At 39.9% G+C, this 17,857-nt stretch overlaps 1 protein-coding gene across 6 annotated transcripts in view; it reads right to left on the bottom strand.

Annotated features, from left to right (window-relative positions):
- SMARCA2 (SWI/SNF related, matrix associated, actin dependent regulator of chromatin, subfamily a, member 2) overlaps positions 1-17,857 on the bottom strand; it is a 131,368-nt gene that overhangs the window by 94,646 nt on the left and 18,865 nt on the right. For all 6 annotated transcript variants that reach the window (XM_061477781.1, XM_061477780.1, XM_061477777.1 and 3 more), the window contains 3 exons: positions 5,872-6,201; positions 4,794-4,895; positions 1,752-2,001 (listed from right to left, as the gene is read on the bottom strand). In XM_061477781.1, the coding sequence (XP_061333765.1) occupies positions 1,752-2,001; positions 4,794-4,895; positions 5,872-6,201 (682 nt within the window). The remainder of the gene's footprint in view (positions 1-1,751; positions 2,002-4,793; positions 4,896-5,871; positions 6,202-17,857) is intronic.

Here is a 17,857-nt window from a genome sequence, read left to right as displayed (position 1 = left end):
TAAATGTTTAATGAAGCTTATTCTAGCTTCACTGGTTTTAGGACACAAGTATTTATGCTGGCTTTTTTTCTACCCCCTTTTTATGAAGAAAGAATGAATATATCATGGTTCTGTATTAAACTTGCCTATACTAAAGCGAAGTCTAGTATTGTCAGAAGCACAAAAGCTGTTAAACAGATTTTTTTAAAACTTTTGTCTGAGGTTACTTATACAGTTTTAAATAATGAAGTATTCCAGAAGTTGTAAGCATTCTGGTATGCAGTGTTCAACATTAGAAAAGCTTGAACTACCTATACACTACCATCAAAAATAAAACCCTTCTGCTGCAGAATCCCTGTCAAACTTCCACCTCACTTACTCTGCCAAGAAGATTATTTAGAACCTAATAGATACGCAACTGGTTCTCTGTATTAGTAAATGCAACACTGCTATTTACTGTCACTCCTTCACTTTCCTCCATTTATGGATACTAAGACGTAATAATTTTGCACAAATACTGCAATGGAGCAGTTCTGGAAAGACAGAAGGAGTAACAATTTCAGGCTAACTGATGCAGAAATGTTACATTATACTGGCCACGTGACTCTTGGTTCATGCCAGTACAATTCTTCACTCATAGCAACTGTGAAACCATATAATAGCGTGCTCTACAAGCATTCGGGAAAAGGTGTCAGGGAACAGTGACTGCTCATGCTGAAACAACTATGGCCATTCAGTCAATCCTAAGGCAAAAAGGGTAAGACTGACAAAATGACCACAACACGCCAATAAATCACTTAAGCACTATTTAACGATAAGAGCTTTTCTGGGATCAAGGCCTGGATTCTGGAGGTGGTACCACATTCTACAATACTTCATGGTGTTTCATCTCCAGAAAGTGAAAGTCATTAAACCATTCTTCAGTAAGTTCACCATCCCTTTTGGCTACCTTGCCCTACAAAACTCACTGTTATAGTAACTGGAAGATACAACATCAGTCCAAGCCAGGCAAATATGTCAAGTGCAGTTTTCTTCCCCAGCTGATAATAATCAGGAGCATATTTCAGATGCAGGTCAAGATCCCTCTGCCAAACAGATTCCTAAGGTCAACTGTTTAATAGCCTTGTGGATGGGAAGAGCAAAGAAATCTAAATTTACATGAAATGTCATCCTCCCCTTTGTAATGAATACAATTGGCCACCTAATTAGAGCACTCAGAAGGCAACCTTTAAACGTCATGCTTCCCGGCAAACTTTTTTTTTTTAATAACATTGTCTGTGATCTCCTTAATACTCTCTACTCTGTGGCAGTCCACCCAATCCCACCATCACTAATAAAATTTGGTTTTCCTGTGGCAACTAACTCATCAGCCTTTCAATCTCCACTGTTCCCTTCTAACTTCATTTTTGTTCTGAAAACATTCGGCATTAAACTAATTTCTCTGTTCACTACAAGGACTCTGATTTCCTAATCTTCAATGCCTGGAGCATCCAAATAATATGCTAAGACAGCAGAGTCCTTGAGACTGTTTTGCAGTAATACTGCAAGTATGCTCTACTTCATGCCCCTTCTACTGTTCCATAGTTCATAACTTGAGATAGAAGTAAATCATGGTTTGGTGTGATATTTCCACACTGCTCTTTGACACAGTCTCTCTCTGGAAACTCAGTTTATATTATTCTCTCTACAGTAGTTAATTGCAAGCAGTTTCAGTTGAGTAAATGAAAATCATCAATATGCACATGCATTTGAATCTTGTTATTTGCTTTTACCTATATTCACGTTCTTGGAGTATTTCAACAGGATCCAACCCTTGTGGCTTCTGGATAGGACTGATGCGATTCTGCTTTTGCTGCAGCTGAATAATGGGTGAAGGCTGTCCAGGTGGTGGCTGTGGTACAGAAGGCCCAGGCATGGCGGCAGCTGGCTGGGCAGCAGTGGGGGCAGGAGAAGGCCTCCCACTTGGGGGTGCAGCAGGAAGCTTCTGCTGTGCATTAGAGACACTCATGTCTGGGGCTTGGCCTGCATCATAAAAAGTACTTATACACAACATGAAACATGGAAAGCAGGACGAAAATCAAGCCAGTTTCTGAAGACAGAATGTGAAGCTAAGGTAAACATTCAAAATCACTGGAAGAGGCACCCTGAGACAAATTACACTCTGTATTTAAAAAAATAAACTAAAATGCAAGTATATCATACATTGCAAGAAGTGACCCAAAGCAAAACAAGACACCTGAAACTTTACGATGAATGCCATTTCTTTTCCCATTCCTGCTTTTAATTCTAGCATTAGAAGAAGTGAAACAGCTGTAGAATTAATTCAGTGTAGGACATAAGTCTGCCTTTTGTTCTCTGTCCTTGCACCACATAGAAGATGGCATTTATAATCTCAACCTGACAATAAGTAACAGCAGGTCTGCTTTTACACCAGCATGAAAAATAGATAGCCATTAAAATTTCTACTCAGAAGTACCTGTCATCTGTAAATAGCTTTTTTTGTTTTTTGTCACAATCTCCTATTAATTTTATTTAAGTTTTTCAAATACTAGGAGTTAAATTATTGCTTGATCTTACAGCATTCTAATCACAGAATCCCAGAATGGGTTCAGCTGGAAAGGACCGCAAGAACATAGAATGATAGAACAGTTACAGTTGGAAAGGACCTTAAAATCATCTAGTTCCAATCCCCCTGACATGGGCAGGGACAACTCACACTAAACCATCTCACCCAAGGCTCTGTCCTACCTAGCCTTGAACACCACAAGGGATGGAGCATTCACACCCTCCCTGGCAACCTATTCCAGTGCCTCACCTCCCTAACACAAAAGAATTTCTTCCTTATATCCAATCTAAACTGCCACTGTTTAAGTTTTAACCCGTTACCCCTTGTCCTATCACTACAGTCCCTAATGAAGAGTCCAGCCCCAGCACCCCTATATCCCCCCTTCAGATACTGGAAGGCTGCTATGAGGTCTCCACGCAGCCTTCTCTTCTTCAGGTTGAACAGCCCCAACTTTCTCAGCCTGTCTTCATATGGGAGGTGCTCCAGTCCCCTGATCATCCTCGTGGCCCTTCTCTGGACTTGTTCCAACAGTTCCATGTCTTTTTTATGTTGAGGACACCGGAACTGTACACAATACTCCAAGTGAGGTCTCACAAGAGCAGAGCAGAAGAGCAGGATCACCTCCTTCGATCATCTAGTTCCAACCCCCCTGTCATAGGCAGGGACACCTCACACTAGACCATGTCACTCAAGGCTCTGTCCAGCCTGGCCTTGAATACTGTCAGGTGTTCAGGTAATCGTCTTGAAATTTAAGACCTCAATTTACCTGAAAATTGTACCTGCCATTTACAAACACTAAGGGTCACAGATTTCAGTATACCATTATGACAACAAGTCACGAATCATTCAGATGTTCACAAATTGCCACTGACAACAGACATGCAACAATGAAGACGTCACTTAATTTTGTGAGGAATTACAGGAATTTAACTGCAAAGTACATCTGCAATCCTGTAATCAACCTTAATTCAAATCCAATATTCTGAAAGCTACATAAAAAGATTCCTTCAGAGATCACCATCTGTCATTCACACATCTGCACCAAACTCAAGTAAAGGAACTTGAGCACAAGCTGCAGAACTTGTATTTTGCAACAATGAATTTCAGCTTATTAAAATACGGGAAGAAAGCAAGCCCACCGAACGCCTTGTGCTGCCTCAGTTTTCAGTTCGATGCAAATCAAACTGTAAAACATACAAATCAAACTGCAAAACAAACTGCTAAACAAACTATGTAATGAATGAAAAATAAATTTAAAGGAATAAGCACAACTTTAAAAAATGCATTAAATAAAACTTTCAAACAGACACAGCAAGGACAGACAGCATTTTTCTTACTAAATAAACAGCAGTTAAAAAGGACAAACAATAAGCAGCTTATAGTTAAACAGGACAGACTGTTATTATTACGACATCCTAGATTATTTAGATAAGAACTATCCATCCATCCAGCAATTCTTCATCTCTGTCAGCATTTTTTACTAGCAGCATTTGAGCTAGAAGGCACAGTGCCTAGCAAACTCAGACATACAACCTCTCAAGAAACACTTTTCCTCCCTGTTTATTATCCTACTCAAATTGTAAGTACTCTTTCGGAATATTCCAAGAAAAGCAATTCTACATCTGATTACATATTAGTATTTAATTTTCTTTTCATGTTGCCCTAAGAAGCCAATGAATTTTTTGTGACAGCACCTATCATAGAGTCATCACTGTCCCCAGATGTACTCACAAGCAACAACATAACACTTCTACTGTATGAGAAGCCTACATTATTTGCAAGCCTGCGATACTGTAATTTTACAGCCTGTAAACCCGGATCTGAACGATTTGGTTCAAAACCTGATTATTATGCAGGGCGAAAATATTACATTCTTCACTAGAACTCACTACACTGAACTTTCAAAGCAATCTAATTAATATGGTCAGAACATAATATATTAAGTAGATTTTATGGGTGTCTCTCAGGCAGCTTATGTACTTCATTCTGATCAAGAAAAAGGTACTTCGTATTCAGGCTGCTTAACAATTGCAGTAATTTCATGTGGTCAAGTAATTCATAGATTAATAAATGGCTAGATTCTCCTTAATTCAAGTCACAGTCATAGCAAAGGTTATACTGTTTTTCTGCATGTAGTTCTACCTTCTTTTTTTCTTTAAAACCCGGTATCTTTTCCCCAACCTCTCCTACGCTGTTTAACCATATCCCTGTACACATGATGTAAAATTACCATTATACCCTGCTGTACCTTCTGTCCAAGTTTTAGGGGTAATGGTAGCTGTATGCCCAGGCATCCCTGGAGCAGGGCCTGGTCCAGTTGCAGCACCACTCATTGTATGTAATCCAATCCCTGCAATTGGACAGAGAAAATAAACTTACTAAGACACAAAGCATTCTGAAGTATTCAAAAATCATTCTTTTCCAGCATGCTAGTGTATTCAGGCAAGTAGCATTTTTCTTCATTAAATACGAATTTACATAGATTTTATTGTGAAAAAATATATGCAATGAAGCATATTAAAATAATCACAGAATCATAGAATCACAGAATCATAGAATAGTTAGGGTTGGAAAGGACCTTAAGATCATCTAGTTCCAAACCCCCTGCCATGGGCAGGGACACCTCACATTAAACCATGTCACCCAAGGCTCTGTCCATTCTCCTCTGTCCTCTGTCTCCTAAAAACCCTTACTCAGTAGCAAAACCATACCCACAGAAATTAGGTGACCAGTGAAATTATGATCATTATCATCTTAACCCTCAATTTCTAATGCAAACTCAGCAATGGAGGTGTTTACAAACAAATAGGTGCAGGGCGTTTAACTTTTTTGGTCCTTTTCTTAGGACCAAAACATGCTTGATTGTAATTCTATTATCATCAGGAGATAAAAGTAAAACCCTTTTCTTTCCTTACGTTTTTCACTTGAAAGCACACTATACATGGTTTTACTTTCACAACCTAAATAATCTGTCAGTGTGCTCCCTCTTTTCTTATCTACTTTTTTTGCACAGTGATCAGAGTCTGAAAATTCACTCTGTGAAAAACAGTAAAATTATGATCAGTAAAGTATAATTAACATTCAAAAAATGAAAAGTATAATCAGGATAGACACAGCACTGCACAGTGAAAATTCTTTTATTTCAGTTTTGACAATATCCTGTTAGTAACAGATGTGTCTTACGTACTTGCTCAAGCTTAAAACCAAAGTTCACTTAAAACACCTGAATACAATCCCAAATTACAGCCCTGCACAGCACCCATTTCTTCATTTTCCACAAGCAAATTAATTACCTGTGCAATGACACAAGGCCTAGATTCACTTACCAGACTGTCTGTTGAAGGCATTAGGAGGCTGCTGCTGTTGAATGCCAGGGAGTGTCCTCTTGCCCTGAACAGCAAGCTGAAGGTTTTCTGGTAAAGGCTGACCTCTAGCTAGCATTTTGTATGCTAGAATCTGAGCCCGCAGCTGATGCAGCTGTACAGGGCTGAAAGGCGAAGGACCTCTGTTAGGCTGATTCATAGCTTGCGGGTCTCCTGGCATAATGGGTCCTTGCTGGCTGGGAGTCATTTGGGGTGGAGTTGGACCTCCTCCAGACATTGGACTGGACACATGCTCTGGTGCTCCTAGCGGAGAAGGGTGTGGAGACATGTAACCTGGAACAGGTAAGAGGATCACAAACTTACCTCTCTGGTTAATCAAATCGAAATTCCGTAATATTTCTTTAAGAGTACATTCAGTATACAATGTCTTTCTCAGGTAAGGATAGCTGACCTACATAGTACTACTTTCTGCAAGAACAAAAGTACAATCTTAAATTTCCTGGGCTACCATAGCCTCATGAGCTATTTTTTGAGAAGAGCTATGATTATATGATAATTTCTAAAAATAATAATTAACTTTACATTTGGAGCAAGGCAAACTAAAATATAAAATACAATACAGAAGCATGAGGATGTGGTACTGCTACACTACAACACTAGATAAATACCTCCTTGAGGAACACGTTGCTAAGTCTTCCTGTTCTACACCATATTATTGTGAGTTTATTTTGATGCACGCACATCAATACCCCTTCACTGATACAGACCCTCTTTGCCAAAACTTGCCAACATACAGAAACAGATAGTTTCAATTTCTATGTAACTGCTCTTTAATTTATACAGAATAAAGGTTTGAGCCAGACAAAGAATGTTCAATACCTTTTACCATCTCAGTGCTCAAAAACTTGGAACATCAACTGCAAGGACAAAAATCACCCTCTGAAGAAGCTGCTGAAAACTGTTACTCTGTAAAGTTCTAGGAAAGCAAGCACAGTTCTGAAGCAAACAGCGCTTGTATCTTATTGTAACACTTGTGAATGCAGTTTAAGTTTTACTTTTAATTACATTAATACTTATTTCCTTGAGCTTCAGAAGGCATCCATGAAACGAGATGGCATAGATTTTTGGTGAGAATACCAACAGTATGTAGCTTGTTAGAGAAAAAAATAAAAGAGCAATCCTTCAGATAATATATAACAGATTGTAAAGAGGTCCCATGAAGAGTGAAAAAGACAATTATTTACCCATTTAAAGTACTCCGGTACTGTGGAACACAAAAAATGTTTATCAAAGGATTAACAAAAAAAAAGTAAACATAAACCAACAAAAAAAAACCATGAATCAAGGAATCTTATGTCTTACATATTCTTTAGTAAGCCATGGATCACTGAACACGGAAGTTCATGATTCTTACACCAGATTTATTCTTTCTCCACTCTTCCTGACACTTTAAAGTGAAACTAAATCAATTTCATCTACACAGTCCAGATCACAGAAATTTTGCCCTCTCTTTTGCTTCACTCTTCTTATTGACCCTTAAGGGCAACACAGGCAAAATCCCAAAGTAGTCTCAACTTTTCTGAGTTGACAGCATCTGTAGGTTACTAGAACTTATACAAGCGGAGAGATGAGAGCGCTAAAGAATTGGAACTCCATCAATGCTGAGGTCTGCGGATGAAAATCTTGTACAATAAAGGCTGTAGATGTCTGAGATAAAGGACAAAAAAGAGAGGAGTTCAGTTCTTCTGGAAGGGGAAAATAAGGTAGAAGTACAATAGCAAAAAAATGGTTTTGAGATGGGAAAAGACTAGGCAAGACAAGACAGCAACAGACTGAGTTAGCTAAAGAAGATGAAGACAGGAAAAGAAGACTAATTAGAAAAAAAAAAAAAGCAAATCAAGAGAACAATAGGAAAGTCAGATGAGTAGTTCAATGAAAAGGACAAAAAAGACCTTAAAAACTTGAAATTATTGAAGTTATTTACTAGGTCAATATAAAAATTGTTTATACATTCCCTGGTGGTGATAAAAGCAATTACAGATAAGGGTAAGTTTACACCACTTTTTCACCTTTTTCCACTAACTTACTTTTGCCTCTTTTTTTTAAGAAGTGAAGCTACAAATCCATGTTGCACACTGCTTTAAACGAAAAAGCATTTTGCCATAACGAAAACCAAAATATAAACTGCATTATTGTTTTATACTATAAAATGGGGTTTATTGCAATATTTACTCATTTACTAATACGTTTCTACATCTCGGAATTTACTTGAAATGTCACCTAGTTCAAATTACACTGTTTTCAAAATCGGCTTTCAAAGAAAAGGCAAGAAGTTTCCCCCCCTCAAGTTGTATCTTCTTTAATCACTGATAAATTTCAGACCTGGGATCTTGAAATTCATCTATACTATAAAAATCTAAAACTGTATCGTAAGATACTAAGCACTTGTTTTCAGTCCTGACAGTTCCATCTGCACATCTGTGGCTGTTTTGAACAGAGGACCTTTTGAAGCAGGTCTTTTTTGAGATACTTTACTTTAACCTCAAAGTCCTATGCATTAGGATTCTTGGTAATAGGAAAGTAAGCTTGGCAACAGTAATACTGAAAACCAGAATTCCAATAAAATATTTTGGAAAAGAACAAAAGCCTCCCAAACTTCTTGAAAAGGCTCTAAAATGTGGCATTTACAGAACCTAAAATTTACGAAGCTATATGGAAATTTTTCTTTTGGAGTTTGAAAACTTTCAGCAGACTTAGCAGTGTAACAATACACAGACCCACAAACATGTATTAATGAAGTTTCTATACCACTTACTTTTTCCTATGTTATTACACATGCTCTAATACAAGTAAGCACACATGGCCTCTAAATAAGCACACAGGAAGACTCACAAAAATTGAATTTAACCTGCATATGTCATAGAAGAAAAAAACAACACAACCCATAAAAATGTTGAATAGAGAGGCAAAGACAGCCATCTTCCTGAAATATGCAAACAGGCTGCAAAAACTTAAAAAGGTAAAAAGCAGCTTATAGAAAGTTGAAGTGAGGATAGGCAGCCTGGGAAGAGTACAGGGACACTGTTTGGGAAGCTAGGGCCCAGGTCAGGAAAGCTAAGGCCCAGTTAGAATTGAGTCTGGCCAGGGTTATCAGAGATACAGGAAGGGCTTCTATCGGAATGTTGCTAACAAAAGGCAGACTAAGGAAAATGCGGGCCCTCTCCGGAAGCTATCAGGAGAACTGGCTACCCTGGATTTGGAGAAGGCTGAGGTTCTTAATGACTTCTTTGCCTCGGTCTTCACTGGCAAAGGCTCTGACCACACCACCCAAGTCTTCGAAGGCAGACACAGGGACTGTGAGAATGAAGATCTTGGGCCCATTATAGAAGAGGATCTGGTTTGAGACCGTCTTGAGAACCTGAACATGCACAAGTCCATGGGACCTGATGAAATCCATCCGCGGGTCCTGAAGGAGCTGGCAAATGAAGTTGCTAAGCCACTGTCCATCATATCTGAAAAATCGTGGCAGTCAGGTGAAGTTCCCAATGACTGGAAAAAGAGAAATATAACCCCCATTTTCAAAAAGGGGAAAATGGATGACACAGGGAATTACAGACCAGTCAGTCTCACCAATGTCCCTGGCATAATCTTGGAGCAGATTCTCCTGGGAGGCATGTTAAGGCACATGAAAAACAACAAGGTGCTTGGTGACAGCCAGCATGGCTTCACTAAGGGGAAATCCTGCCTGACCAATTTGGTGGCCTTCTATGATGGGGCTACAGAACTGATGGACAGGAGTAGAGCAGCTGATGTCATCTAACTGGACTTGTGTAAAGCACCCGACACTGTCCCACACAACATCCTTGTCTCTAAATTGGAGAGACATCAATTTGATGGATGGACCACTCGGTGGATAAAGAACTGGCTGGATGGCTGCATGCAAAGAGTTGTGGTCAATGGCTCAATGTCCAGCTGGAGACCAGTAACAAGTGGTGTCCCTCAGGGATCGGTGTTGGGACAGATGTTGCTCAACATCTTTGTCGGTGACATGGACAGTGGGATTGAGTGCGCCCTCAGCAAGTTTGCTAATGATACCAAGCTGTGTGGTTTGGTTGATACCCTGGAGGGAAGGAATGCCATCCAGAGGGACCTTGACACGCTTGTGAGGTGGGCTGATGCCAACCTCATGAAGTTTAACCATGACAAGTGCAAGGTCCTACACCTGGGTCGGAGCAACCCCAGGCATAGCTACAGGTTGGGCAGAGATTCAGAGCAGCCCTGTGGAGAAGGACTTGGGGGTGTTGGTCAATAAGAAACACAAGCTGGCTTCAGTGTGGGCTCGCAGCCCAGAAAGCCAACCGTATCCTGGGCTGCATCAAAAGGAGTGTGACCAGCAGGTCGAAGGAGGTGATCCTGCCCCTCTACTTTGCTCTCATGAGACCTCACTTGGAGTATTGTGTGAGTTCTGGTGTCCTCAACATAAAAAGGACATGGAACTGTTGGAACAAGTCCAGAGGAGGGCCACGAGGATGATCAGGGGACTGGAGCACCTCTCCTGTGAAGACAGGCTGAGGAAGTTGGGGCTGTTCAGCCTGGAGAAGAGAAGGCTGCGTGGAGACCTCATAGCAGCCTTCCAGTATCTGAAGGAGGCCTGTAAGGATGATGGCGAGGGACTCTTCATTAGGGACTGTAGCAATATGAAAAGGGACAATGGGTTTAAACAGGGACAGTTCAGGACAGATATAAGGAAGAAGTTCTTTACTGTGAGGGTGGTGAGGCACTGGAACAGGTTGCTGAAAGAAGCTGTGAATGCTCCATCCCTGGTGGTGTTCAAGGCTAGGTTGGACGGAGCCTTGAGTGACATGGTCTACGGTGAGGTGTCCCTGCCTCAGGGTTGAGGGGCTGGAAGTAAATGATCTTAAGATCCTTTCCATCCATACCTACTCTATGATTCTGTGATCTTGCTATGAAGCACTTGAAATGCATTTTTCCATGGCACACATGAATTTCCACGGCACACATAAATTTCCACAAGAAGCATTCAGCACATTTTTAAATACCTAGCATATTAATTCTTACTTGTTGAATTGCCAATATCTCTTCCCCTAGATTTTCCACAGAGAAATTTGTTTTCTATTCTGCATAAACCATTTTGTTTCATTTAACCTCCAGAACAGATGACGGCAAAAGCACTAAATAGTAAGGCTGAAGGACACTTGCAACAGAAGAGTTCTACGTGTTTGCAAAGGACTACATGTAACTTTCAGTTTTGAAATATATACAGAGTAGAAAACACCCAACACGCCCATGAAAGGAAGAACAAACAGCCCAACTCATCACTTGGCTGTGGTAATTCCCAAGCTTTATCAGTTTCTCCACTCTTTATCAGTTTTCTAGTCTTACCTAGGCAAGTTCAGAAAATCTCCAATGATGGTGATTGTTAATCACTCTCATGGTGAGTTTTCTTTCCCTCAAGTCCCACCAGAATTTCACTTACATAACCCATAACAATTATTTTTTGACCTTTTGCTATGCACTTCTGAGGAAAGCCTGGTTCTGTCTTCATAATCCTTCAAAAGGTCATAGAAGAGGCTGTATCAGAAATCTTTCTCAACTTTTCAGCAGTTAAAAAGCACTGTTTTCTTAGCTGTATGCATAATTAGCAACACTCTTTTCATCCCACTTTGGTATCAACTTGTTCGACAGAAATACATCACGACATGTCAAAACAATACATACTCGTTACAGTATTGACACTGGAAGAAATCCTAGCTATAACACTTTACCAAACACAAGTAATTTTGGAGAGCAGACTGTACAAGAACTTCCTGATCCAACTGCCTTTAATTTCACTTTAGTTAACAGAAGCAAAGAACATTTTCCTCATCTGTTTAAAAGGTGAAGGATCAGAGAGAGAAAAATTGAGATCTCTTTTTTTTGACCACTTTTAATGCTGTAATTAAACAGAGGAGAACACGTATGAATTCTAAACCGTGGTAATAAATAGATGGAAAGAGTCAAGGTCTTACCAGTCCAAACACCAGCTTATTCAACAGAAGTCTTGACTCTGCACTAAAATTTGACAAGACTTAAATAATGAATATCTGAGGATCTTTGTCATAGAATCATAGATTGGTTTATGTTGGAAGGGTCCTTTAAAGATCATGTATTTCCAACACCCTGACACGGTCAGGGATGCCTTTCACTAGACCAGGTTCCTCAAAGCCCTGATCAACCCAGCCTTGAACACTGCCAGGGATGGGGCAGCCACAGCTTCTCTGGGCAACCTGTGCCAGTGCCTCATCACCCCCACTGTAAAGAACTTCTCGCTAATATCCTTAACCTAGATGTCCCCTCTTCCAGTTTAAAGCCATTCCCCCTTGTCCTAACAACACAGGCCCTTCTAAGAAGTCCCTCTCCAGATTCCTTCTAGGCTCCCTTTAGGTGTTGGAAGGCTGCTCTAAGGTTTGCCCAGAGCCTTCACTTCTCCAGGCTGAACAAGCCCAACTCTCTCAGCCTGTCCCCAAAGGTTCTCTAGCTCTCTGATCATCTTCATGGCCTCCCCTGGACTCACTCCAACAGGTCCATGTCCCTCCTGTGTTGGGGCCCGAGCTTGAAGCAGTACCTGCAGGTGGAGTTTAACAAGAGAAGGAGAGAACCACCTCCCTCAGCCTGCTGGTCACACTCCTTTTGATGCAGCCCAGCATACAGTTGGCTTCCTGGGCTGCAAGGGCAGACTGCCAGCAAATCTTCCTGCTAAAACGGATAGCAAGGGCATATCTTTACTCAAAAATGCGACTGGATTAGGAAGATATAGACAGGATTGACGAAATTTAGTTGTGTAACTCATTTATGTTAACTATCACTTCAACCATCAGTTAGTTTTTTTAAAAAAGATATGGAATCAAATACATGCCCACAGTGCACTAGCAAAGAAGCATCATGTCTTAGAACACAGTGGAAAATAAATTTAGATTGGACCGAGGCTACAAACTTTCTTCACGTAAGCAAAATATAACATTTCCTTGTCAGTAGTTCAGCCAGGATTAACACAAGTTCTTCTGAAAGTCTCAACAAAGAGAGGCCAAGCATGCACGTCAGTTAAAACTAAGACTGTAGAAATAAACTGTTGAGAGGTCTTATGCTGGCAGGCAAATGGATAAGGTGACAGATCTTTTCTCATTTTTAAAACGGTAAAGCAAATCAGAAAAGGGAGTACAGCTAACTTAAGGAGGGACAATGAACACTGTTTATGAAGTAGCCATAATTTACTGAATTCTGTAAGTTAAATTTAATTGGTGTATCTTCATAAGATGTTCAACAAACACTGCATTAACAAATATTCTAATTAAAAACACATACAGATCAAGTCCAAGAACCTTAAATCCCTGCTGCACTTACAGTTTCACTTGCAATAGCAAGCAAAGACACCCGAACTTTTTTAAACTGGTCTGTATTTCACTGTTACGGTAACTGCATTTAATTTTTTCCAAATTCCAGAAAAACACAGACATTGTTTTAGCTCATTTATATCTATGATTTTAATTCTAAATATTTTATTTTACATAAATATTTGAGTTGTCTTTGCAATTTCTCCCATTCCTCTTAAAAAATTTAAACATAATTTTCATCTTCTGGATATCTCTATTTCAAAGTTTAACAACTTAAGAGTAAATGTCACACCTGAATATCTGGGTTTATCAGAACAGCTCATTCACAGAGACTGACGACAGTTCCTAACACAATTCAGTTAAGAAAAAGATTACTATTTAAACAGCGAAGTATGAGGTTGAAGCAATAGATTTCATTTAATCTATTAGGATTAACAGAAAGATATTAAGACTAAAGAGGGACCTCACTGTGCACAAGTTCAAGAAAAGAAAACTGGTCACCAGAAAAGTCAGGAATGTTACCTTTTCTCCCATTTGGCAAAAAATGTGGAAAGGAATAACTGTTGAGGAGAAAGATACAAACTCAGAATATTTTTCCCTGTAAATTATTGTCAGACTTCTGAAAACAATCCTATTGCAGTATGACTGAAATAAAAATCTGACAATCTGTGCTAGCAACAGATTCTTTCTACATGAGTAGCATCTCTCTGAGCACCAAGGAAAAAAAAAAAAATCCAGAATCTAAATGAAGTTGCACCCCTTTAGTAATTATTGTTAGTTACAAAAATGCAAAAACCTCAGAACAGTAACTACAATTCAAAAGCAAACAGGCACTTATATGCAAAATTACAAAGTTCTTGCAGATTTAGTTAATATATGTTTCCAATTTTCTCATAAAAATAAGTCATCTCACCTAATAAAGGGCGAGTTATTTCTTAATAAAAACTGCAAGAATCATTACTTCCAAAATTCTGTATCTAGTTGTTCTTTGCAAGTTCAGTGGTCTTCATTTCAAGATTGTTCATCACAGCTGCATGGTTTAGTTACATAAATTATATCTACAACTGCATGTGGAGTCCATCAATTTACTTCTAATTTATGATCCACATTCACAAGCACATGCTTTATAAAGATTCCTATTTTTGTACTTAGAGACACTCTTTTGCAAAACCTTCTTTAAAAAAATACTAGAAAGACTGCTATTGGAACATTTGACATTTTAATGAAATCTCACTTTGTGATTAGTTCCAACTGATCTGTAAACTGCAATGAGACTACTGCCTATGCATTTATCATCACAACTGTTGTACTCAAAGCAGCAAGAACAGCAGCATTTTATGACAACTATCCATCTCTCCATTCTCAAGGAATTAAAAGCACTGTCCTGTCCTCTAGCTTACCAATTCTTCTCAGATCTTGGAGCCTGTTTAGAGGTTCCCTGATTTCTGACAATAAGAGACCATTATGGCTACAACAGTCTATTTAACCTGTCTAAATAAGACTAAAGACTATCCTCTAAATTATCTCCACCCTTTGGTCTATGGAACAGAAGAGAAAGAGCCAGTGTAAACTTAAATTTCATGTGACAGAAATCCTACCACAAATACTTGGGTAAGCCTTGTCCCAAATGTTATTTCTCTTTGTTAAGTAAGATGTAGATATTTAATAGTCTGAATTCACCTAATTTAAATTTGCAGGTAGCAAAATTCACTGGACCATTGTGAGAGACTGAATTGAAATCAGACTCCACTGTCCATTGTCTCAAAGATTGGTATGAGAACTTGAGATGGGATTGCACCTATCTTTTGTCTCAGAGATGGGTGGAAGGAGTTGAGGTAAGACTCTTCCACTGTCCGTTGCCTGAGGGATGAGTGGGAAAGAGCTAAGACCTCCAGGATTGGTGTGAGGAACTGCCCATTCTCCCAAGAATTGATGCAGATCTGTGCAGTTGAAGAGCTGGCTGCAAGGGAAACTGGTCCACCAGAAACCCGTAATACAAGACATGAAGAACAGAGGTACTCCCCCCAACTCATTATAAAAGGGGGAAAAGGTAATCACCAAGAGGCACATCACCAGGGAGTCTCTGCCATGAAGATGTCCCCAGGAGGACACCTCCATGAGGGCACTCTCCACCAATGATTACTGCAGACCGGGAGGGACACTGTCCATGCGCCATGAGGGCAAATCCATCAGGAGACCTTCAGGTGTGCCTTCAAGGGGACAACTCCAGAAGGACACCTCCACAAGGAAACCCACCTCAGACAACTACTACAGACTCTTGGGGGACGCTGCTCCGATACCAACGATGAACGCTGAAGGACTCCCACATCTGACAATGAATCCCTGGGACACCACTGGGTCCATGCTGGTGACTCTCTCTCTCCCTCTGCACCTCAAATCCTTGCTTCATTTTCTACCTTTTTTTCAATCTGTCTTATTGCTATCCACTTTATTACAATAATTCCCCTTTTATAATAATTGTCTTTTGTCAATAAACCAATTGATCGATTACAGTACTTGACCTCATTTGCATCTTAATTACACTCTTGGGATCACGAACTGTAACAGGGACCAAAACTAGGATTTTCTCCAACCACACCCTCACAATCATCTAACAGAATCCTTTCTACCACCTGGGAATGTGCAGGCTGAGCAACTAATCTTTTAATTCTCTCTCAGAGAGAATAAATGGAGTTTAACATTCTCCAGGAAAACACAAAAAGACAAAAAACCCTATCCACACACAAAACCTGAAGTCTTTCAAGTTTCAAATCATTCTTTTCTTTCTCTTCAAAATAACACACAATTTCAAAGAATCATTAAGGTTGGCAGGAACTTCTCCAGATCATCTAGCCCAAGTCCCAGTTCCAATAGAGTCAGCTATACCTGGCTGCTCAGTAATGTCCAATGAGGTTTTGGCTATCTCCATGGATGTCAACTGGACAGCCTCTCTGGGCAACCTTCTGTTATTGTTCAGCCATGTTTACAGTAAAAGCATGTTTTCTTATTTTCCAATGGAATTAAGTCCATTTCAGTTTTTGCCAACTGTCTCTTCTTCTGTCACTGATAATCACTGCAAAGAGTCTGCATCCCTCCCTATCAGGTATTTCCAACCCTTCTCTTTTTCAGCCTATGCAGTTCCAGCTCACTCAGCCTTTCCTCATACAAAAGATGCTTCAATCATCTGATGATACCTTACAACATCTCTCAACATCTTTCTGAACTGTAGATACTAGAATGGAATACAATACTACAATATAGCCTTCAGCTAATCTATTAGAAAATGTGATACAACTCCTCAATTAATATGCCCCTGCTTCTCTGTGCAGGTAGCACATTCCATGTCGTGTTTGTGAGCAGCGTATATGGCAACACACATTTAAGTCTGCCAGAATAACTGGAACTTGTTTCAGCCTTTTGGCTTTGTGTGATACAGTCTCATACCATCTACATAATTAAATACTTTGCTCCTAGACATACAGCACTGTTGGCTGTGCTAAAACGTATGCTAGAGAAATAAGTGCATTCTACAGCACATCCTGATCAGCCTTTGTCATCAACTTCTTCTCTTTTTACTGTTAAGCTTCTGTGATACCTGCAAATTCTGTCAGCACTGATCTTACACTTTTTCCCAGATCACTAACAAATACATTGAACAGCACTGAACCAAAACAGCAACCTGTAAGACTAACTATAAATATCAACAGTTGGATTATTATCTTCTATTTACACTTAGTTTTATTTAACTAGCTTAACATATTTAATATAGGTCACATTAATTTTACTTAGTGCTATCTTTCTGTTACTGAATGTCACTCAGTAACAAACCCCGCAACTTTTGTAAGCCTATAAGACAAAGTTCTTTCTATCACTACTACTACTAGCTTTAATGATGCACAGAGAAACCCCATACCTGGGCCAGAATCCATTTTCCTGACAACTGTACAAATACTGTATTGAACTAGAGTACAGTACAACAACTGTTTTCACTTCGTAAATGAATTTAGCTTATGATCTCCACGGAAGAGTAGTAAATTTGTTCGACAAGTCTGACTTTATGCCATTCAGAGGGACCTGGAAAAGCTTAAGTGCGCCTATGTGAACCTCATGAGGTTGGAGCAATCCCCAGAACCAGCACAGGCAGAGGGATGAAAGGATTCAGAGCAGCCCTGTGCAGAAGACTTGGGGTACTGGTAGATCAGCTGGCATGAGCTGGCAGTGTGCACCTGCAGCCCAGAATCCAGCCATATGCTGGGCTGCATCAAAAGGAGCATGACCAGCAGGTCAAAGAAGGTGATTCTCCCACTTTACTCCGCTCTCTAGACCCACCCACAGTACTGCATCCACCTCTGGGATCCCCAACACAAGAAGGTCCTGTTGGAGAAGTCCAGAGGAGGGTCACAAGAATGATCACCATAGGGATGGAATACATCACCTAGGAGGAAAGACTGAGACAGCTGGGATTGTTCAGTCTGGTGAAGAAATGGCTCTGTGGAGACCTTATAGCAACCTTCAAATACCCACAGGGGGCTGCATGGAAGATGGGAACAGACATTTTAATATAGCAAGAGGACAAGAGGTACTGGTTTTAAACTAAA

Source organism: Pezoporus flaviventris, unplaced genomic scaffold (genome assembly GCF_033815535.1).
Source record: "Pezoporus flaviventris isolate CSIRO_AGI_PZ_B2104156 unplaced genomic scaffold, CSIRO_AGI_Pfla_v1 ptg000108l, whole genome shotgun sequence".
In the NCBI taxonomy this organism is placed as follows: domain Eukaryota; kingdom Metazoa; phylum Chordata; class Aves; order Psittaciformes; family Psittacidae; genus Pezoporus; species Pezoporus flaviventris.
The sequence above is the reverse complement of the archived record's forward strand: the minus strand, read 5'-3'. Positions and strand labels throughout refer to the sequence as shown.